Genomic DNA, 21,919 nt, shown 5'->3' on the forward strand with positions numbered 1-21,919 from the left:
AGGAGCCAAACAGACCCAAAGAACACGTCCTCATTAGTTTGAGTCACGGGTTTTGACTTTCTGACTGCGACCTTCACCATCCCCTGACAATAGGTTTTGTAGACAAAGTTACAACCAAGAACAACATCTATCTTTGTTTGAATATGATGCAGCATACGCCTGCACCGACGTCACCTCCAGGTTCACCAAAGCCGACTCACGATGAAGAAACTACAGTCTACCCACCTCCACCGCAAAACAATGGCAGTGCCCCCTTTTCAGTACTAGTCGGGCTATTTGAGAAATTATCGACAGAAAGAAAGCCCGAACGCAGACGCCGACTTTTGGATGTCTGGTTCAACGTATGTCTTCTTCTGTGCGAACGAAACCAATCTTGACGCGTGTGGCGCCAGCATTGGAGAGAAGACATTGGGCATGATCTTTATCCCGTTCTCCGTCTGATCCTTCCACAGGCACGTCTATTGTCGCCTTAACAAACAATGTAAGCTGAACATGTGAGCAGAAAGACCGCGAACGTGCTGTGTATGGCCTGAAGGAGAAGAACCTCGCCAAGACCTACATCAAACTTATCCCACTCGGTATAAGAGACCCAGATGCGATCCGCCTGCTTAACTGGAAGAAGCCGACAGAAAAAGATGTATGTGTATTGTATCTCGTGACTTAAACGCGTTCGTTGAGCTTTCCTCTAGAAAAGCTCTGGCGACTTCCCCACAGTTTTGTACGAGGTTGTGAGTAAGCGATCCTCCGTTGTCGAAGGAAGCCTGTCAGTCCATGACTTGAACGAAATCCTGGACGACTTGTCTAAGATCATGGGCAAGCAGTACGCGCTGGTTGATATTTGATATGCCCTCTGGCTAACGACAGAGCACAGGGACATTCAGTCCAGAATTCTTCAACGTATTTATAATCGTGCTACGGCTGAGGAACAGCGATGGATTGTGCGCATAATTTTGAAAGGTATGTTCTCTTTCATAAATGTCTCCAGTCTTGATGCCAACTTTTCAAGACATGGTCATTTCTGTGAAGGAAACTACTGTCTTTGGCGTGTTCCATCCGGATGCCCAAGATCTGTTCAACATATGTTCGGACCTGAAGAAAGTTGCTTGGGAACTATGGGATCCTTCGCGGAGGTTGAATGCCGAGGTATACATATCCTATTCATTGAGGATTTCAGAGTCTGATGTGACACAGGATAAAACCATTCAATTGTTCCGTGCGTTTGCACCGATGCTGTGCAAGAGACCAACCCATAAGATCGAGGATTCTGTGAAGGAAATGCAAGGATGTAAATTCATTATCGAAGAGAAACTTGATGGCGAGCGCATGCAGCTGCACAAGCGTGGAAATGAATATTTCTACTGTTCGAGGTAGGATCCATCGCGTGCGCCAATGGTCTAAGTTGACCCTTAATCTAGGAAAGGGAAAGATTACACTTACCTGTACGGACAACATGTCGGACAGGGTAGTTTGACGCCTTTTATCGACTCTGCGTTCGATGAGCGGATCGATGAGTGAGTTTATTTCGGCGTTTCCTCCGTTTTTCATCGAAGCTGTGTTGCAGTATCATTCTCGATGGAGAAATGCTAGTCTGGGACCCCGTTTCTGAACGTAACTTGCCATTCGGTACCTTGAAGACTGCTGCACTTGGTCGGTGTCTTCAGTTATTCAGTTGTCCAAGCGCTGATGGTACCTCTCAGACAAATCAAAGAAGGAGCACAATCCCCGACCATGCTGTATGTGCCCACTGTTTCAGTAATTACAGCACCGTTCACGTCATCCTAGTTAAGGTCTTTGACCTCCTCTATCTCAATGGCATGTCCCTCCACCAGAAGTCGCTCAAGTTCCGTAAACGCAACCTGCGCGCCTGCATCCAGGAGATTCCAGGCCGCATTGAATTCAACGTAGAGTTCGAAGGCAAGACTGCTAAAGATGTTCGGCAGAAGATGGACGAAGTCATGGCGTCAAGAGGGGAGGGCCTCGTGATCAAACATCCTGATTCTGAGTACATGTTAAACGGAAGAAACAAGGATTGGATAAAGGTCAAGCCGGAATATATGGTGAATTGGTTGAGGCACTCCGTGGCATTTACGCTCACAGTCGTTTCAGGACAACATGGGCGAGACCGTGGACGTGTTAGTAGTCGGTAAGTTCGCAAAATTCCGGAGTTTGCTTAGCATACAAGCCACATGTAGCCGGAAATTACGGCACTGGGAAGCGTTCAGGAGGTGTTTCGACACTCATCTGCGCAGTCCTCGATGATCGGCGTCCAGAAGGTGACGAAGAACCGAAGTAGGTCTTGCGATGGATGTAGCGTCTGATGTATAACCTTTCTTGGATCCCACTAGATACAGCACCTTCGTCAGAGTAGGAACGGGCTTGTCATTTGCAGACTATGTCTGGCTCCGACAGAAGCCTTGGAAAGTTTGGGATCCGAAACATCCCCCAGAATTTCTCGAAACTGCGAAGCGGACATACGAAGACAAAGGCGACTTGTATCTGGAACCTGAGGAGTATGCCCCACGCTTGTCCTGCTGGCACAGACTGACCATATGATTGCTAGTTCGTTCATACTGAAAGTTAAGGCAGCTGAGATCACAACTTCAGGTATGAGTTAATGGTTTTGAACGCGTTGTCTCACTGAGGTGCTCTGAAATAGATCAATATCATTTGGGCGTTACAATGAGATTTCCTCGAGCTTTGTCAATCCGTGATGACCTGTCCATTGCAGATTGCATAACTGCATCAGGTGCGTGCTTTCGTATTCTGTTGGTACAAAGACGGACCCGTTTCAGCTATCCTGGAGAGCATGCGCTCTGAGCGCAAAAGAAAGATGGAAAGTGATGCTGGGTGAGTGATCATTGGTTATCTAGGCAAGACTGAGGTTCATCTCTAGTAGCATGTCCAAGAAGAAGCGAAAGACAACAGCAAAGAAGGTGAGTGTCTGTGGTGTCTTCCGCATCATTATTATCCGAGTCTCTCTCAGGCAACCGTCCTGCCACAATACCAGGGACCCAATCTACGTGCGGTCGAGATTGTGTCAGATCTATTTGAGGATATGAAATTCAGTGAGTCTGGCTTACTGCCTGGTGTTCGATCAAAGACGACCTTGCTTGCAAGTGGTGTCGTCGGACCCAAAATCACAAACAGGCAACCAAGACCGTCAGGAATTGATGAAATCGTAAGAGCAACACCTCAAAATATGTGCTAAATCTGAGCGCACTGCAGGATCCGTGCCAATGGGGGTACCTGCGTGCAGGTTGTTACATCCCAACAGCCTATTACAGTCATTTATGGAGGGACGACTACGCGTCAGTAGTGATTTACATCTTTCGACTGCCTGAGGGGCTGATCGCAATCTCGCAGCCTACGACATCAAGTTGCTGATTGACAAAGGCATCGTTGACATCATCAGGCCCCAGTGGATCACGGATTGTGTACTCCGGAGGGAGCTTGTTCCTCTCCAAAAGAAGTGAGTGTCGCAGTCCCCGCTGACTCTGCAGAGGGTCACGGTCGTCACAGGTACTTCTTTCACGCAACCCCAGAACGCCAAGAATCCGACGATTATCATCAGATGGACGTTGACGAGGACCAGGTAATGACCGACAGAACTGTAGAGGAAGACGCTAGCTTGAAGGTCCCGACCACTCCAGAAAGCATCGAGCCGAAAATCGAAGATGCCGAGGAGCTCGCGGACTGGTTCAAGATCGATACCAAGCCTGCCGTACCAGAAGACAGCGAAACGGAGGCTGAATCTGATGCTGATTCGAACAATGAAGAAGAAGATGCTGACGAAGAGTGGTTCCAAGTGCCAGAAGTGCTCCGCAGTTCCACTGTTGAGCCCCTTGATGATGATGTGCGTGATTTGAGCAGATGGTCACATAACCCATGTTCATTGATTGTTTTGGCAGTCAAGTACTACGCTTCATTCACAATCAGAGGTAAGTATTCCTTCATTCACGTGTTCTCTTGTTACAACGGCATCAGGACGTGACAATGGGGGAGAACGACCAAGCGAGGGAATACGACACAACCGCAATATTCAGACATCTGTGGGTCTCATGTCTCTCAGGCTGTCTGCCAGCTCTCACCATCGGTGGTAGTTGCTTTTACCTTGACACGCCTGATAATGCACGGAAAAACGGCATGTCAGTGAAAACCAAGTTCGAAGAGGAAATCTCCACAGCGTGAGCCTTCCATTCATTGCGGTGCCTAGGGTTGTCCCCCTGAAATCAAACTTTGATATGTGAAGGTTCGACCAGATTTCAAGAAGCATTCAGGAGAATGGTGGAAAGATAGTTGCACTTGACGATCCAAAGCTCACGCATGTTGTCTTGGATAAGCGAGACGACTCGCGTCGACTGACCCTCATACAGCGTACTTCGAGGTCAGTGCTTTTACATATCCTCGTCATACATAACTCACGCGAATCTTAGACCTAAGCGACGTCGATTAGTGATATCCGATTACGTGACCGCTTGTGTAGAAGAAGAGTCGTTGCTTGATGAGGAAGGTGAGTGTGAAGTTCTAGCCGCTACTTATCAGGTCCCATGCTGAAACTTTTGCTCTCAGATTTTGCTCCGTAGTGTTTATGACTTCTATCCGTATTTCCTTGTTTCGTATTCAATGCCTGTTTCCTCAGTTTGTGCAGTGTTGCGACCAGAATTATGTGCCGATGCATGTGGAACTGGCTGAGGAACCAGGTGAGTGGCGCACAGCGATAAAAGTGTGCGCAGCCACTTGTTCAAACGTGCTGCATGATATTTTGTGTCCAAAAATTATACTTGAGATCTATGGACGACAGTTTGCACATGCTTAGTCCCTAATCGAAGGGAGACAGTCGTTCCTTCGCAGCAAACGCTCATGCTTAGCTTAGCACGTTGCAGTAGGTGCGGTGGTGATGCCGGCAATTTCCCAAAGCGATATCGGATGCCATGAGCAGCCTAATGTCATACTTCAAAGGCTTGCCATGAGCAATAATCGAGTCAATCGGTTCAGGCTTGAGTCTGGAACCTTTCGCAACGTCGTGCGCTGGCTGTCTGTCCACTATTAGAAAAGGGCTCGACATCGAGCTTGGACCTGGATCTGGCGGTCCCTTCAGGCTAGCTAGGCCAATTAGATCTTAGTGTCTGTTGAGCTTAGGGTTTACCGTTTGCGGGCGATTGTGGGGAATTGTTTGTGCTAACGACGTCCACTGGTCCACTGACTTCTCAATGTCGGGACTCACGACAGGAAGAAATGAACCCCCCAAAGCCGAGTTCTAGTCTCTTGCTGAAGAACTCCAGTCTTACATTCTGAGCTTCCTTCCTTACCGAGACATTCTTCGCTGTACATCTGTGAGCTCCAATTTACTAATCGATGCTGTTGGACTTTTTTCTTGACGATTGTCTTGCAGGTATGTAAGGCCTTTCGCCAGACGTACATATCAACCTCCGAGCTTCAGTACATCGTTGAACTCGGCGGTCAGCAACTGGTTCTTGTCCCCAACGCTGATCTCGACAACCATACTTCTGTTTTCTAGCGCCTACAACTTTTGAGAGACAAAGTTCATGCATGGTTCAAGCTTGATGTCCACTCTTTCGAAACAGTCTCTATACCACCAGCCCATAGTGAAATGTGGGTTGCCAATTGGCATCTCTGCCTCTGGGAGCGACACGAAGACTTGACCATGATCTTCCCAATATTACCAAAGCCCTCACAATACAGCATCGAGCATGATCGATCTCCAACATCGTTTCATTCAGACCCCAATGCACGCAGCTTTAGTCTCTTCATGGACCCAGTGCAACACTTGATTGCCATCGCGTATATTACTGTCGAGGATCATCCCCAGTGGGGCGACGAGAGGATTCATATAGACCTTGGGGCCCTGGATGGAGGTGGTATCCACCCCAAAGCCGCAGGACGGACAGTGTTTTTATCGGAGCTGCCTGGAATCGAGAACGGTAACGCTTCGACATACTTGGGGGATATGAAACTCAAGGTTTTCGGAAGACATCGCTTTGTGGCGCTCCCTGGAGCTTGCTTGTGACTGTATCATATGGGGGTTGCAGATTTGGGACTGGTGATACTCAACAACGTCCACTGTGAGCCTCGGTCATAAATAGTTGAAAGACTTGCTGACACTCGATTTACAGTGTCCTGGCTGATGATGTAAACCCAGCATTTGACGAGGCAATCGATTTTTGTTTCCTCGGAAACGATAGATTGCTGATTTTCAGCGATAACACAAAGCTCTATTCGATTGAGGATATGTCCCAGGCATCGCAATTACTGGCGTGCTTCTTGTTGCCTGTCTCAGTGACGAGGATACATGGCATGCAGTCGGTGGATGGCGTTGCACATGGCTCGCGGTCCCAGATGCAAGCTCAACAAACGATATGGACCTCGGACCCTAACAATCAAATATTATCGGTTGTCACATTCTCTCCGAGTCTCGTCTTCATCATTTCCACCAGAATTTTCTTCACTCTCGATTTCTTCGAAGGAATGACAGCGGCAATACCATAGGAACACTGGGGCCCTTTAAATGCTCGTCTGTTCCAGTCCCAATGTCAGGGCGTTGGCGTTAGTGGGAATCATGTTTTACTTCCATTTACCGCAGATGGCACAGCAAACCCCTGATTGGACCAGGACAGGACGTTCGGATTTTGGGCGTCCGACAGGGCATGAATTGATAATGACAGGATTTATTTCGTGTGTTCTTCCCATTTTTCAAGTGAGTGCGGCTCACTGATTTTCATCTAGTATCATAGATCGAATCAGCTCGAGGTCATTGAGATTGCGCCAAGGGAACAGAGGTGACAAAGCCACAACATCGTCGGACTAATAGTACAGATCACAGATTGCTGTATGATGTGTGTGTGTAAATAATGTGAGTGGAAGGTGTTATTGAAACTGGCCATTGACCCTAGTCTCCCCTAGGCAGACTAATGGAAGGAAGTCAGTCGTTCCTTCTATAAAGTCAAAAGGTGGCGGATAGCCTTTCCACGAAACACTTCGTCGTCGTCATCGTCCCGCCTGCAACTTCCGGTCTTGAGTCGTGTCAGTTGTGACTCAACCCAGACCTCGAAAACTATCCTGTCTGACTGCTTCTGTTGAATTATTCCCTACATCGATTGGGCACAGTAGCAGGGGGTTCTCCTGGGTTCTCTACCCGAGATGCTGCGGCAGGCCACATAGGAATCGTCGCATGGTAAAATGACATCGAACCAAAGGGTTGACTCAGATCTTTAGATTCCATCTTTCTGATACCGATATTTCTGGACAGACTCGCGATGTTGTCAACTTGCTCCTCCACATCCACGACGATTCCAATTTATGATCCTGCCGTATGAAAATCGCACAATCGGTTGTCATCCTTTGCTACTATATACATTGAGCCAGCTGTTTCTGCGCAGCTGAGACGCAAGGCGGAGCTTCCTACTAGGTCTTGTATCACTTATACAGTCGACGACCAAACTTTGTTGCACACAACGAGCTTCATCATAGGCCGAATCGCTGTGAACGATGATCCTCACTCCCCACGGCATACCACGCTGCCACCACGACTTTACGCAAAATGGTTGTAAATTCCCTCCGGTCCTATTTGCGGATTTTAAGCTTTACGATGGATTGCATGTAGGCGTTGCTTATTATAGGCGACGATACTCACAGATCAGATATCTAAGTTAAGCCCTCGGTTTCCATCATGTCAAGAATCCTAGTAGCCTCCACGCAGATATAAGGACGGAGTCCATGGGGATACCTTTATCATTGTCCTCTTCCTCCCGATCTATTCCCCGGGCTAATCTGCGATGGCGCAACCCAATATCCCCTTGGACACTGCGTCAGTTATCTCGACCGTGCTAGAGGGGATACTGTACGGTAAACAGAGGCATCGAACTCGAACTTGTGGACATTTCTAACGCATCAGGATTAGGGTTCTCCGTGCTCATGTTTATAGGAACCTTATGGGCCCTGGTTCAACGAAACATGAGTGGTGCCGTCAAGCGCAGGATGATCGTCATAGCATACTCATTGCTCTTATTTAGTACTGCGGTAAGCAATCTCTGAGTAGACACCGGAAGCCACTAATGAAACAAATGAACATCTAGCATATTATAATTGACATCATCCGGACAGAAGAAGGTCTGGTACAGCAGCGGGACACGTTTCCCGGTGGCCCCGTCGCATTTTTCGCCGACGTCGCACAATGGAGTTTCGTTTACAAGAACTTGCTGTATACGTTGCAGACATTGGTCGGGGATGGTGTCGTGGTGAGTTCATTGTTAGGATATGACTCTTCTTTATCTCACATCGTCTTCCAGATTTACCGGTGTTATGTGGTCTGGCAATCTTGGTATATCACTATCATTCCAGGTTTACTGTGGCTCTCTGTCGCAGGCACGTCCATGTCTGTCCCACTATATCATTCCTCTTACCTGCAGACCAGGCACCGGGATAGGAAGCGTCTTCTCAATCTCACGAGCGACAGTGAACAAAGAGAACATTTTTGCACCAGGTACCGGACCATGGATCACCTCATTCCTTGGTGCAACTCTGCTCGCGAACCTCGTGAGCACATGTAAGTTTCTGAGAACATCATTAGGACAGCTGCTGACGGATACATAGCCCTGCTCGCCTATCGAATTTGGAGCATAGGGAGGCGGGTGTCGAATACGGCTTCGGGGACAGGCGTCCTACGGCCTGTTCTACGCATCGTACTTGACGCCGGCGTCTTATACTCGATATCACTCCTGGCTGCCCTTATATGCTTCGTCACCAAAAACCACGGACACTACATCCTGTTAGACATGGTACGCATCTCATACTCACCCAGAACCGCGCTCACACCAGTATCCAGATCATGCCTATCATCTCTATCACCTTCTTCATGGTTATAATCCGCATTAGTCTCAACGCAAGCTCCTCCCCCAGCGAAGAGCGGCTAGAGCCCTCTGAAAGCGTATTCAGCACGTTCATCACCCGACATGGCCGCACCGCCTATGATGACCAGGAGCAGCACCCAATGAAGAGAATGGAGGTTCACATCACTCAACTGACCGAGCATGATGAATTCGGCCCTGCCAAAATACGTCCGCGCAGCGACGACAACTCGCCATGCATGTCTTCCTCAGCGAAGTATGATACGGCTTTTGCTGTCTAGGTTGCGTTCCTTGATATCCGATTATGATACGACACGAGGAAACTCATCTGACCTTGAATTTCTATTCGTCATACTATTCTACTGGCGACAGATCATAGTGAATGAGGATGCAATTCTTCATATATGGAGCCGATAGCAACTCGACGTGTTCCCTCTCCCTATAAGCAGCTTGATACAGCGCTTGCTGTCTTGATTACTCACGTTCCTTGATGGCTGATTTATCATACAATGTACGAGAGGACTCATCTTACCTTGATTTCGATTCGTCATATTATCCTACTGGCGACTGATCATAGTGAATGAAGATGCAACTCTTCATATATGGAGTCGATAGCAAGTCGACGTGTTCCCCCTAGATTTACTGTCCAACATACTCACATACCTCGATTGCTGAATATGATACCACACGAGGGAACTGGTCTTTCCTTTCATTTCTATTCGTCATATGTATTCTACTAGGAGATCATAGTAAATGGAGATGCAACTCTTCGTAAGTAAAACACTCGAGAGAGAGACAACAAATAACACGACGACCACGACCAAGAGCCCAGCAAACAGCAACAGCAATTGCAAATCGTCAAAGTGAAAAACGATAGATACAGAGTAGAACGAAAACGTCCAAAACCTCAGGCCTCAGCACTCATAACAATAGTAATACAACTTGTATCATGAAAACAAGATCGAGATCAGAACGAAAAATCAAAACCAAAACCAAAATTCAAACAACACAACGCATCACATCACCTATCACTGTCAGAACCACCGAGACCATTTCCCCGGACTCGGCATATTCGGACTCTCGTACAACAACCCGCGTCGGCTCTCAAACAATCCAACAGGACTCTCTTGCATCCCTTTCGCACCAAGCCGCGCAAGCTCTTCATCTAAAATCGCCCCTGGATCATGCGGATCGAATATCGACCTCGATCCAGGTGTACGGAATGGCGACTCCGCAGAGCTATGCGTAGGGAAGACCAGTTTCTTTGGCGTTACAGGCGGGAACAATACAGATGTATCTTTATGGTTATGGTTATGGTGGTGTCCATGTGCGTGCGTGTTGCGCTTGCGAGACGGCGTACGGATATTCTCGGTATCAAATACAGCGGGGTTGATCCCGTCGTCGGGGCGGAAGGTGATGGAGGGGGGTGGATCGAGGTTGAATTTGTAGTGCGCGAGGCTTGCGGAGGGGCTCATGTGCAGGCCTTTATGAGACAGGGGTGTGCGGATGGGGGAAAGTTGTACGGTACTGCTGCCACCCCTGCGAGGAGGTGTTGAAGGACGTGGAGGGGGCGTCATGGGTCGTTGTGATGTAGAAGTTGGGAATACGCGTGGAGGGCAATCCTTAGCAGGTGGTTTGCCTTTCTTAGACTTTCCGCGACGGTCAAGAGTGGGAGATACAGGCACGGGAGGAAGTCCGACAGATTTCTGCACAAACGCAGTCTACAATTAGGCAAAACACGGGATAAAAGGGATGTGCTCACCTTCGGAGGAGTTTTAGGAGGTGGTAAACTTGCCTTCGTCTTGCGTTTGTCTAAAAGAGCAATTCCACACTCTAGTGGAGGGGTTGACTCGATGTGAGGGCTCATCCCGCCATCGAGGTTCAAAAAGAGGTGATCCTCAGAGGACAACTGGGGACTGGAAGAACTTTTACTTGGCGTAAGGGCGGGTAGGGAGGAGGGAGGGATCGGCGATGTCTGCGCCACATCGGAACTTTTGACAGCAGATGAAGGAGGCAATGATGATGATGAGCCAGCACGAGCATAACTTGATGACGATGGTAAAGGAGGGAAGATGACATCAACAGGCATCTGTACACAGTTTTGGTAATATGGTTGATGATGAGCAGAACTACGAGGAGGAAAGAGAGGGAGGAGTTGCGAGTATGGCACAAGGGTTGGCAGAGTTGAGCCTGTCAATGCAGGCAATGCTTCCTGTACAGGCGAGCTTGTCGAGGGTTCGGTAGGTACAGGTGCGGCACCTTTTTTCTGCCGTTTCGTTCTGCGACCGGATGCTGATTCTTCCGCTGCGCGTTTTTTGGGAGCAGTTTTCTTGTTAGCTTCCTTAATTTCCGCACAAAATTCTTTCCTGAAACCACCACCAGCGAAACACTCGAGATCGCAGTCCCAAATAGCCCAGAGTGTGCGCCCGACACTACGATCGCGGGGAACTTTTCGGAAGCATACGGTTGTACTGAGGACATGACGAATAGAGTTCATCCAGGTCATTTCGCTTCGGTTGTAATAAGGATAAACGATCGTAATCCAATCGTAAAGTTCCTGCAAGGTGAGGCGGTGCTCTGGGGACGAAAGCACTGCCTGGCCGATAAGAGCTGCATAGGAGAGGTCTGGTTTCTTTGTGGAATATGGACCCGGGGGAAGGGTATATGGAAGATTCTCGTAATCATCTTCATCTGGGAGGGGACCCATGGGACCCGGTGACGATACGAGGTTGACGATACGCTTATTAGAAGGCGTCGCGAAGGGAGAAGATTGAGGTGGAGATGAAGAAGGTAGAGGCGACTTATAATAGGCATTGCGGCGGGGAGTGATAAAATTTGCATTTGAAGATTCTGCAGCACTTGTATGAGGTTGGTCGAAGATTGAGGAAGAACGGTGGCGCGTGGGAGTTGGTGAGAGATCCCGGGGGGTGTAAGAACCCTTGAGGCGAATTTGTAGCCATTGTGATTGCCTGAAATTAATGAACACACCTTCTTGAGACGTGAGGGGTGCTCTACGGTATCATAGTCTCTATAATACTTGCGGTGTTGAGGGGTGACAGGAAGGAGAGGGGGTTCATCCTCGTGGTTGTCCTTCAGGGTACGTAAGCAACAAGAGCGAAACCGCGCGTGCGATTTAGAGAGGGTACACACCAGTGAGGTTATGCTGGTAGAGGAATCAGATTGCTCCAAGGATGGGACGCGTCGTGAATCGCGTGATTGCATGAACGCGTCGAGACTGAAAGCGGCGCTTGCGGGGGATGGTGAAGGTGGGTTGCGGTCCTTTTCCTTCTTTCCTCGCTTATCGCGCTTTATTTTTCGGCTCCTTCTCTCGAGGATCATTTCCATGCTATCCATATGACGGAGGGGGATGGCGGGTTCTACTGGCTCTGATTTGACAGGCGTGGAAGGGGGAGGAGTCTGAGAAGCGGTAGACGCGTTTTGACGCGAATTTGAACTGGAATGGGAACAGGAGCGAGAGTTTCCGAGTACAGAAGTAATACTCTGTTGTGCATCTGAGGACTCTACAGAAAAAGCGCGAAGAGACTTCGCGTCTTGAGTAGTCAAAAATTGACGCATTTGGTCGCTATGACGGGTGAGATCATGGCGGGTCAAACCAATTTTCTGCAAGAGGTTAGATATCGGGGAGATAGGTTTCGCAGGTTCATCCGCCATATTAGCGGTTTAGAAAAAGAAAGGAAAGTATAGAGGATAATGGCACGTAAAGAGTACTATAGGAGGATTTTGAATGTGAGATTAACTAGTTACAAGAACGTTTAAAACTCCGACTTGGTAGTTCTTTTCAGTGTTCACATGTACAGGGGCGTGGTCAGCCTCATGTCCTCCTCCAATATTTAAATGACATCATGTGAAACATCCATCAGTGGATGTTCCACAATATCCGTCCGCGTATAAAATGCCGACCTTTGATTCAACTTCAACTTCCACTCCAACCACAGGTATTCAATGGCACGACGCCAAACCACGAATTTGGTACGATCGAAAAAGTCTCGAGCATGCGACCTAGACTGTATTCGACCTGGCATTTACGACGGCTGACCTTGGACCCCTCTCTTGGAGTTCTCCCGAGTAACCAATGAGCTTTCGCATGTCGATCTCATAGTCGATCTCCGATTCTCGAGGCTCGGTTTTGACGATCTCGTTTACTCTGTGTTCCTGTGGAATCCGATCACAAAGCCTCTTCCGGTCTCTTCCCGAAGGTCCAGCTACGATTGACTCCCTCCATCCGAAGGTTTACCCTACTGAGAACTGAGGCGAGCACAGACTTGTGATGTTGTCCTTTACCCGATGTTTCTTGGCATTCCGGACACCTCCTTTTCGAGCTCTGATCGACTTCCTCTCTCAAGTCTTGCTAACTTGGCCAACCGGATTATTTCGATCAAACTTTTACTCGCTCATTCTTTCGATGGACTTTGCTCGCGGGCCACGATGGCTTTCACCCTCCCACAAGATGTTCATCTCACAATCGATCTCTTTTGAAGATCTCCTTTACTGTTTCTTTGGATCACCTCTCTTGTGGTCCCTTCGAGCCCCGATCGGCTTCTTAGTCTCGTTCCCAACAAACACTCGGCTGACGGGATTCCTTCAATTGAACCGATCTCATTAACCGTTTCTTTGAATCCTACCACCTCTCTTGCTGTCTCTTCGAGCTCTTATTGACTTCCTGGTCTCGCTTTGAAGACTCACTCGACTGACGGGTCCTTCAGTCGAACTTACACGTAATCTCTTCTCGGCTGACGGGCTTCCTTCGATCAAACTTATCTCTTTGGACGATCTCATTTACTGTCTTTCTTTGGATCCGACAACCTCTCTGAGACTCTCATGCCAGCCCTTCGAGCTCCGATTGGCTTTCTGATCTCGCTTTGAACACTCCCTCGGCTGTTGGGCTCTTCGACTGAACTTATACCCGATCTCTTTTGACAATCTCATTTACTGTTTCTTTGGGTCCGACCACCTCTCTTGCGTTCCCTTTGACCTCCGATTGGCTTTCTGGTATTTCTATAATACTCACTCGGCTGACCGGTTCCTTCGATCGAACTTATTTTGACGATCTCTTTTACTGTTGCTTTGGATCCAACTACCTCTCTCGCGGTCCCTTCGAGCTTCGATTGCCCTCCTAGTTTCGCTTTGAACACTCACTCGGCTGACGGGTTTCCTCAAACTTATATCCGATCTCTTTGGAAGATCTCATTTACTGTTTCTTTGGATCCGATCCCCTCTCTTATCCCCTCTTGCGGTCCCTGCAAGCTCCGATTGGCTTCAAAGTCTCGCTTTGAACACTCACTCGGCTAATGGGTCCTTCGATCGAACGTAGACTTATCCCTGTTTCGAAGGACCTCGCTTGTATGCCACGACGCGACGACTTGAATTCCGATGACTTGAATTCGATTTTTCTGCGGCTGACAGGTTACCGGCTACCTTCGATCGAACTTATACTTGTCTCCGACGACTTGATCCTTCCCCAAGATGCTTACGCTCGAGTTAACCGACTGAAATTCACACTTTATTCCTCCTCCGATGGATGCCTCTGCAACGTCTACAGTCGAAGCGCAATTTTCAACGGTCACCACTCCTTCAATCGTTTTTTGGGGCCAGTCACGTTTTCGACGTTTGGACCCTAGGCTGCTTTCCATCAGGGCTCCTCCGATCTCGAATCATCTTGCGCATGTCACCTAATGCGAATTTCAAGAGCGACGATGAACGTGGAACACAGCCTTTAAGCCTAGTACGGTGTCATACCCCTACCCTGGCCTCCGGTTTATCTCGTTCTTTGCTATGGTCCTTTAAAGCGGTATGCGAGCGCATTTGGCTGGAACACAACGTAATTAAATCTTCACCTCGTGTTTCAAGTTAGACTTTAACACACATCAGGCCACCTTGTACCGCTCTCCGCGTCATCCGTCATGAATTTCCTGGCCTTAACAATCACTTTATCTCCAAAGCCAAAAATCTTCTCCTCGATCGAAACCACGGCATTCTACTAGCAGCAATAACTCTTAGGATCGAAATGCGCCAAACCGAGGATGTCTAAATGAATTCTGGAATGTACGTGCTTTCTCGTGCTATCAAAGGCTAAACCTTCCTGCTACACCCTCCACAGCGAAATCTCTCCCGATTCCTCCCTACCATTGCAGTCTGCTGCATCATGCACCACTGCAGGACCACGTGAGTCTGTTCTGCGTCTTTCCTTTACATAATTCTGATCGGCAGTTGGAAGTATGTTAGTTAGCGCTGCGAGGGGCAGCACGAAGCTGCTTGTCTTTTAGGTGGTTGAACACAGTGGTTGCTTCATTGGTACAGCAGCTGTTACAGAGGGACTCCCAAGTATGTTGCCGATTTTCTGCCAATATTAGAGCTCATGTGTGAACATCAAGTGTCTTGGAGGAATTCGAGTAGTGGGCATGAATGTAGTTTTTGTGACCAACCAAATCCACATCCACCAGATCGCTCCTCAAGGTGCCTCGGGTAAAAGCCGACAACCGTGGTATTGCGTTCTAGGCCAGACATGATGCACGAGATCTGAGATACAGCCTGCCTTATAGGGGTTTCGTTTTACTTATGACGCAGCTATTAGGGGAAGTTATAAGGAGCTAACCATAGTTCGGACGAGTATAACTTGCCGTTCTTGTTACTACAACATGCCATCTGAGTCGTCCCCCAGGGTGTGCTACGGTTATGCACAGACCGGCAGCTGTCGATTCGGCTCCCAGTGCAAGTTTGCACATGTCGAAGGGGTCAACAATAATGTAGGTCAACAGAGTCGCCCCTAATTTCGCGGATAGGCTAAAGCTTCGCTTCTCTAGAACAACAGGAAGCGCAGGACCAGGCATAAACGACCCCAGACACGTACACAGACACCTCTAGACCAATTTTTCGCAAAATATCCCCAGTTTGAATATGACTCATCCGAGTCAGCTTCATTGGAGTTTTACCGGATGTGCGACGAGTTTGACTGGGATAGGGACGATGAAGAGAGAGAGGAAGCCTCTCGCTATTTCAAGGACGCCATTGTTCACCAGTTCAACCACATCTACGGCACAGATGCAGACAATCTCACCTCATGGCATACTCTATGTCAGATCGTCCAAGTTTCGCCAGTTCCTGACACCCTCGAATCATGCCGCGAGGTACAATCTCAACTGATCTCCGTCTGTGTTATACTGAAAAACGCGTTTGCATTCTAGGCAGTCAAAGCCACTTATGTCAATATTGTGGACTTGATTGATACAGGTGTAACCGAGGGGGCAGTAACGGTATTCGTCTCGGAGGTGGAACTGAGCGAGTACACGAAGAGGACGGGAAAAATCTTTCCAAGAGACAATGTACACGCCGGTGGTCTCTTGAAGTACCTACTCCGCCGCATCATGAACCCCAGACCAGAACGCGTGTCTGGCCGGAAGACGCAGAGCAGGCGCAAGCGTTAACTCCTTCACGATTTTTATATTCTTCCACATATAGGTGTCCTTGTAAGCTTTAAGTTGACTGTTGTGAACGAGCATATTTCGTGCATGTTCTCGCAATGGTAAACGACTATTAGATACTTGGGCTTCTGACGTATGAGTTTATATCTCGCACGTGCGGCTATAGGAGGCTTATTAACTGAACGGAGGTCGCACTAACTTCTATCCAGGCAATATGTTGCTCCTAAAAGCTACCACGCCGAGATAGCAAGTCAATCAGCCTCGGTTGACTTTGTACTCTTGACAGCGTCGTGCTTAGTTGTTCGTATGCGGATGGATCAGACAAAGGTCGAGAATTGTAAGTGTGAAGGAACTCTGACAGGAGTGCAGGAATATGTGGGTTTACAAGTATCGAAAGTGACTCACCACATTGCCCCCATCCGGGACCGCAATGCAAAAATTTCGCTATTTCCTCTTCATTACTATTTCCTCTTCATCAGCGTGAATTGTAATTCAAGTGCATAGTGTTTGAGAAGAATCGTGAATCATTGACCGCAAATGAATTTGCGAGATCAATCACGCAGCACCTGGGTCATGGCAATTTAGGTCTTGAATGATGTGATATTCACTTGATTGCTCGGCGGTCCAGAAAATGTATCTATTCCATGGTGGATTGTGTTCGCAGACGGTCGACCAATAATTGACATGAATCCCTCATGAACTCTGTAGTAAGTTCATCACTATTCGCGTGTAACCATGTGGTTAGCGCAGTCCGCCACTAATCAAACTCGACACATGAATAGAGATGTCAGGAGAATCAGAGGAACAGATTGCACGTACATCCTTATATCGAGGCTCTGCGCCTGTGTGATGACTTTGGCGATTGGGAATACCAAGTACGCCACATTACAGTGTCAGTGACTCTTTTCTTTAGATATGACTGTCTATGGAACGGCAAGACAGTGAGTGTAAGCGGTGGAAACCAAGCTAAAGGCTATATAGTTTCATTACCTCGTGTGTTTTCTTCAAGGAAAAATCTCGCCACCGGATGAAACAGAATAACTTGGGAGTGCAAGCTCGCGCAGCAATCATGACAGTTACCAAAGGTGCGACGCTGGAAAAAAGTAACATAGAATGTGTGCCACTAGGAACGACCCCACTAGTAAGCCATGCTCTACTGCCCTATTTTTGGCGGACAGAGAGAATGTATTAATCGCAAAATTACATTGAGTAGACGTTTTGGCTTGTGGGCGACACTACAACTTGACGGGAAGTGCAAAGAAAGTACGAAAAAGCCTTCTAGGAAGCCTTCATCTTAATGGGTTGTCCAGATTGCAAACTGTGGCATAGCAGGACTGGTAGAAATTCTGGGACCTTGGTTAAATGACGCCTGAGCAGTGAGAAGACTCGATTGACCTGTTTCCGATTAATTCAGAGAGCGGGTAATAGAAATGGTTATGTCACTGTTCACAAACCCGCCTCTCTTACTGGGACATTAGTCATTCCGGAACTTTGGTAGTGCTCAAGGTACTCTACAAGTCGTAAAATGGGAAGACACGGCTGTAATGGTGTAGCCTGTGCTGGGAGGACCAGGAAAATGCGCGTCGCACCAAGTCACATTGATGTACAGAAGCAACCCGATTTTGAAGACTTCAAGTTGAAGCTTGAAGCGTGGGAACTTCCCATACACATCGGTGTTCTGTACGTGTTGAAATTCATTGAACTTGAACTTGAAGTAACTTGACTCTACAAACTACAGGCTACATGTACAGCCAACGTGTTTCGCTTCCCGTTTGCACCAAGAATGTACAGTCTATTTCACGATTGAAGGGCACAATACTAATTGTCACTGTTCAGAATTGGGAATTTTTCTGAGTGAGATTTTGTAGGACTCGGCAACACATCTGGATTCTCTATCAGCCCAAGCCCGAACTAATGATCGCCAGATGGGCGCTCCCCTACACCTGTGTGCAGTTCATGATAATAGGTGGACTTGTCCTCACTGACGTCATACGTCATAAAACGGCTTCAGTTAACATCGAAATGACCTCATCAGAGGCTCACTACAGTTGTGAAACATCCGCTTCCACCGTCGTGTGGATTCACTGTGGAATATTGCGGATGTTCCACAATTGCCTTCGATGTCCACCAGCATATGTAGGGCAGTTGTTTGATTTAACCTTCGCTTCTCTCTACTTCCACTTCCTTCACCCGCATTGGCCTTCAACTTAATATAACCCTTGTGTATTCGATGGCACGACGCCAAACCACGAACTTGGTACGATTTAACAGATCTCGAGTATGCGATTACCTGCACTTGCTTGCACGACTGGATTCGACCAAGAGGACCATCTTACTGTCGGGTGTTGTCCTTTTGACCCCTCTTTTCCTCGACTGGATGCTCCCGCCTCACCAACGACCTTTCCCGTGTCAATCTTATAGTCAATCTCTGATTATTGATATTATATTTTGACGATCTCGGTTTCTTTTTCTTTCTTTGGAATCTGATCGCAAAGGCTCTTCCGGTTCATTCGAGCTACAATTGACTTCCTCCACTTGACCACGGGTCACAATCGAGCGAACCTATACCCATTCCTTCTATCAATGGACCTCGCTCCTGTGCAGCGATGATTTTGACCTGCTTTTGTCCATGGGATCAACGCTGTTACATTGTGTGCCGTTTCCTATCTGCCCATTCAATGTTCGTGATCTATTCAATCTTGGTTTCACCCTCAATCTCCGCTTCCGAATCATCCTTGGCATCTGAAGGTTTCCTCCACAAACTGAGGCGACTATGGCCATTTGCCTTCTTCTCGAGATGTTGGTTTCGATCACGTTTACCCAACGTTTTTTGGACCCCCGTCAACGATCCTTTTCGAGCTATGGTTAAACTCCCCTCTTAAGTTCTGCTAACTTAGCCAACGGGTTATTTTCGATCGCAATTTTCCTCAATCAATCATTCGTTCAATGGAATTTGCTCATGGATGACAATGGCTTTGACCCGCCCCAAGATATTCATGTCCATCCCACAGTCGATCTCTTGTACTTTTTCCTTGGACCCAATCACCACCTCTTGATGTCCTTTCGAGCTCCAATTGGCTTTCTGGTCTTGCCTTGAACACTCACTCGGCTGACAGGCTTCCCTCCATTGAACTTACACCCAATCTCTTTTGACGATCTCACTTGCTGTTTATCTGGATCCAACCACCTCGCAGTCCATTCGAACCCCGACTGGCTTCAGTTGGCTTCCTGGTCTCTCTTCGAACTATCACCTGCCTGATGGGTCCTGCGATTGAACTTAAACCCGATCTCTTTTGACAATCTCATTCACCGTTTCTTTGGATTTGACCCGCCCCTTCGATGTTCCATTGGCTTCTGAGTCTCGCTTTTTTGATTACTCGCTCGGTTGACGGGCCCTTCAATCGAACGTAGACTCATCCCTGGTTTTGATCAACCTTGCTTCTATGTGACGATGACTGCATCCTTCCCTAGGATGCCTATGCTCTATTTTTCTGGATGTTACCCGATTGAACATCGCACTTAAATTTGGCCTGAAAATGGCCATGTCCATTTCACAATCGATCTCCGCTTCTCGATTGTCTCGAAAGCCAAAAGTCATTTTAGCAATCGAAATCTACCAGCAACAACCCTTACCACCCAAATGTGCCAAACCGACGAGAATTGTCTAAATGAATTCTGGAATGTACGTACTTTCTCGTGCTAGCAAAGGTCAGACCTCCCTGCTAACCTTCAATAGTCAAATCTCTCTCGATTCCTCCCTACCATTCGCAGTCTGCTGCATTGCGCATCCCTGCAGAACCCCATCAGTCTGTCCTGCGTCTTTCCTGTACACAACTCCCTTGACAGCATTCACAACGCAAAGGAGCTTGCGCAGCTGTTCCAGCTCTTTACAAGATTGGAATGCCAAGAAACAAGCTCCTCAACTTGATAAAATCATCAGCCTCTGTCGGACGGGCGGCGAAACCAAATTCATTGCAGCGAGAACACAGTCTTTCCTTGCCCAATGCTTTGGTTAGTTGCATTGTGCCTCTGAATTGATTCTAACGCACCCCCTCATATGCGATTGAACTAAAGATGAAACAACTCGCATACATTCACGATCCAATAAAAAAGATCCTTGCTATGTTCAAAGAAGTGAGTCTTGCCCTCCCAATATCCCACGCATTCTAATTTGTATCCCAGCAACAATCATTGTCATTGCTGCGTTGAGGATCCTAACAGTTATGTCCAACAAAGGTCAGCCCCAACATAGGTTCATTGAAATCATGCCATTCTGGTATTTCGTGTTCAGGGAACATCCTGCAGGATAATATGTCTGGAATGAGAGGGACGAGTGGATATGCGCTGCTGGTGCTGGCATTGGCTATGCCAATTAGGGAGTTGGAGGCAGGGTGCTGCCAGCGGCAGCACGAAGTGGTTTGTGTCGGTCTTTTAGGTGCTTGAACACCTTGGTTGCTTCATTGGTTCAGCAGCTGTTACAGAGGGACGTTAAGTGTACAAATATTGCCAATCTTCTGCCAGTATTAGAGCTCGTACTATGTGAACATCAAGTGTCTTGGAGGAATTCGAGTACAGAGGGCACAGATATAGTTGTTGTGGCCAGCCACTAATTAACTGCCTTATAGGGGTATGTGTATGAGAGTATCCTTCAAGCGTTACGTTTAAAGGAGACCGCTTAAACGCTTTTCATACAACTTGTAGTTCGTTACTACCACATGCCATCTGAGTCACCCCCCAAGGTGTGCAACAGTTATGCACAGACCGGTAGTTGTCGATTCGGCTCCCAGTGCAAGTTTGCACATGTCGAAAGGGTCAGTGTTACCAGCAATGTAGGTCAACATGATCGCCTCCAATTTCGCAGATAGGCTAAGGCATCGTCTATCTAGAACAACAAAAAGCGCAGGCGTGTCGAAAGGGTCAATGTCACCAATAATGTAGGTCGATGTGGTCACCTCCAATTTCGCAGATAGGCTAATGCATCATCTATCTAGAACAACAAAAAGCGCAAGACCAACTTACCGACCAAGCGCTCTGGTACACAAACACCCCTAGACAATTTCTTCGCAAAATATCCCGAGTTTGAATACAACTCATCCGCGTCAGCCTCATTGGAGTTTAACAGGATGCGTGACGAGCATAGCTGGGACGACGAAGAGAGAGAGAAAGCCTACCATGATTTCAAGGACGCCATTGTTCACCAATTCAACCACTTCTATGGCACAGACGCGGACAATCTCACCTCATGGCGCACTTTGTGTCAGATCGTCCAAGTTTCGCCAATTCCTGACACCCTCGAATCATGCCGCGAGGTAGAAGCTCAACTAATCTCTGTCTGTTGTTATACTGACACACGCGGCTACGTTTTAGGCGGTCAAAGCCACTCACGTCAACATTGTGGACTTGATTGACGCAGGGGTAACCGAGGGACCAGTGAGGGTATTCGTCTCGGAGGTGGCACTGAGCGAATACACTAAGACGACGAGGAAATTCTTTCCAAGGGACAATGTACACGCCGGTGGTCTCTTGAAGTACCTGCTCCGCCGTATCATGAACCCCAGACCAGAACGCCGTGTGTCCGAGTCTGGTCGGAAGAAGCAGAGCAGGCGTAAACGTTGA

The 21,919-nt window shown here is 47.9% G+C and overlaps 6 protein-coding genes across 6 annotated transcripts; 5 read left to right on the forward strand and 1 right to left on the reverse strand.

Moving 5' to 3' along the window:
- Positions 1 to 70: 70 nt before the first annotated feature.
- EDB91DRAFT_1208074 (ATP dependent DNA ligase domain-containing protein) lies at positions 71 to 4,822 on the forward strand. The gene is made up of 28 exons (XM_041320730.1): positions 71 to 341; positions 393 to 452; positions 503 to 637; positions 690 to 820; positions 872 to 957; positions 1,007 to 1,143; positions 1,192 to 1,367; positions 1,416 to 1,511; positions 1,562 to 1,647; positions 1,698 to 1,733; positions 1,783 to 2,057; positions 2,107 to 2,143; positions 2,193 to 2,289; positions 2,346 to 2,510; positions 2,561 to 2,604; positions 2,657 to 2,746; positions 2,793 to 2,847; positions 2,894 to 2,933; positions 2,984 to 3,065; positions 3,118 to 3,178; positions 3,226 to 3,308; positions 3,364 to 3,469; positions 3,520 to 3,853; positions 3,909 to 3,938; positions 3,985 to 4,184; positions 4,250 to 4,384; positions 4,434 to 4,510; positions 4,570 to 4,822. Exons 1-28 carry the CDS (start codon positions 144 to 146, stop codon positions 4,581 to 4,583), a joined length of 3,066 nt encoding a protein of 1,021 aa, XP_041172048.1. The 5' UTR covers positions 71 to 143; the 3' UTR covers positions 4,584 to 4,822.
- Positions 4,823 to 5,711: 889 nt separating this feature from the next.
- Positions 5,712 to 6,915, forward strand: EDB91DRAFT_868582 (uncharacterized protein). The gene is made up of 4 exons (XM_041328659.1): positions 5,712 to 5,942; positions 5,992 to 6,083; positions 6,135 to 6,550; positions 6,602 to 6,915. Exons 1-3 carry the CDS (start codon positions 5,871 to 5,873, stop codon positions 6,505 to 6,507), a joined length of 537 nt encoding a protein of 178 aa, XP_041172049.1. The 5' UTR covers positions 5,712 to 5,870; the 3' UTR covers positions 6,508 to 6,550; positions 6,602 to 6,915.
- Positions 6,916 to 7,793: 878 nt separating this feature from the next.
- Positions 7,794 to 9,067, forward strand: EDB91DRAFT_1022189 (uncharacterized protein; the record flags this gene model as incomplete). The annotated part of the gene is made up of 7 exons (XM_041312584.1): positions 7,794 to 7,863; positions 7,919 to 8,037; positions 8,094 to 8,255; positions 8,307 to 8,386; positions 8,427 to 8,563; positions 8,611 to 8,795; positions 8,843 to 9,067. Coding segments are annotated over 7 exons (978 nt in total), but the record flags the coding sequence as incomplete, so codon positions are not given.
- Positions 9,068 to 9,562: 495 nt separating this feature from the next.
- EDB91DRAFT_1228613 (uncharacterized protein) lies at positions 9,563 to 12,629 on the reverse strand. Its single transcript, XM_041321027.1, has 4 exons — positions 12,015 to 12,629; positions 11,853 to 11,954; positions 10,627 to 11,802; positions 9,563 to 10,570 (listed from the first exon to the last, which is right to left on the reverse strand). Exons 1-4 carry the CDS (start codon positions 12,534 to 12,536, stop codon positions 9,899 to 9,901), a joined length of 2,472 nt encoding a protein of 823 aa, XP_041172051.1. The 5' UTR covers positions 12,537 to 12,629; the 3' UTR covers positions 9,563 to 9,898.
- A 2,891-nt stretch (positions 12,630 to 15,520) lies between these two features.
- On the forward strand, positions 15,521 to 16,512 carry EDB91DRAFT_1350209 (uncharacterized protein; the record flags this gene model as incomplete). Its single annotated transcript, XM_041326051.1, has 3 exons — positions 15,521 to 15,628; positions 15,686 to 16,009; positions 16,067 to 16,512. The coding sequence occupies 3 exons, from the start codon at positions 15,521 to 15,523 to the stop codon at positions 16,304 to 16,306; spliced, it is 672 nt and encodes a 223-aa protein (XP_041172052.1). The 3' UTR covers positions 16,307 to 16,512.
- A 4,506-nt stretch (positions 16,513 to 21,018) lies between these two features.
- EDB91DRAFT_1253656 (uncharacterized protein) lies at positions 21,019 to 21,919 on the forward strand (the record flags this gene model as incomplete). The annotated part of the gene is made up of 4 exons (XM_041323684.1): positions 21,019 to 21,132; positions 21,190 to 21,237; positions 21,295 to 21,612; positions 21,671 to 21,919. The coding sequence occupies 4 exons, from the start codon at positions 21,019 to 21,021 to the stop codon at positions 21,917 to 21,919; spliced, it is 729 nt and encodes a 242-aa protein (XP_041172053.1).

Source organism: Suillus paluster, assembly GCF_016628075.1.
Source record: "Suillus paluster strain FC165 chromosome Unknown EDB91scaffold_89, whole genome shotgun sequence".
NCBI classification, from domain to species: domain Eukaryota; kingdom Fungi; phylum Basidiomycota; class Agaricomycetes; order Boletales; family Suillaceae; genus Suillus; species Suillus paluster.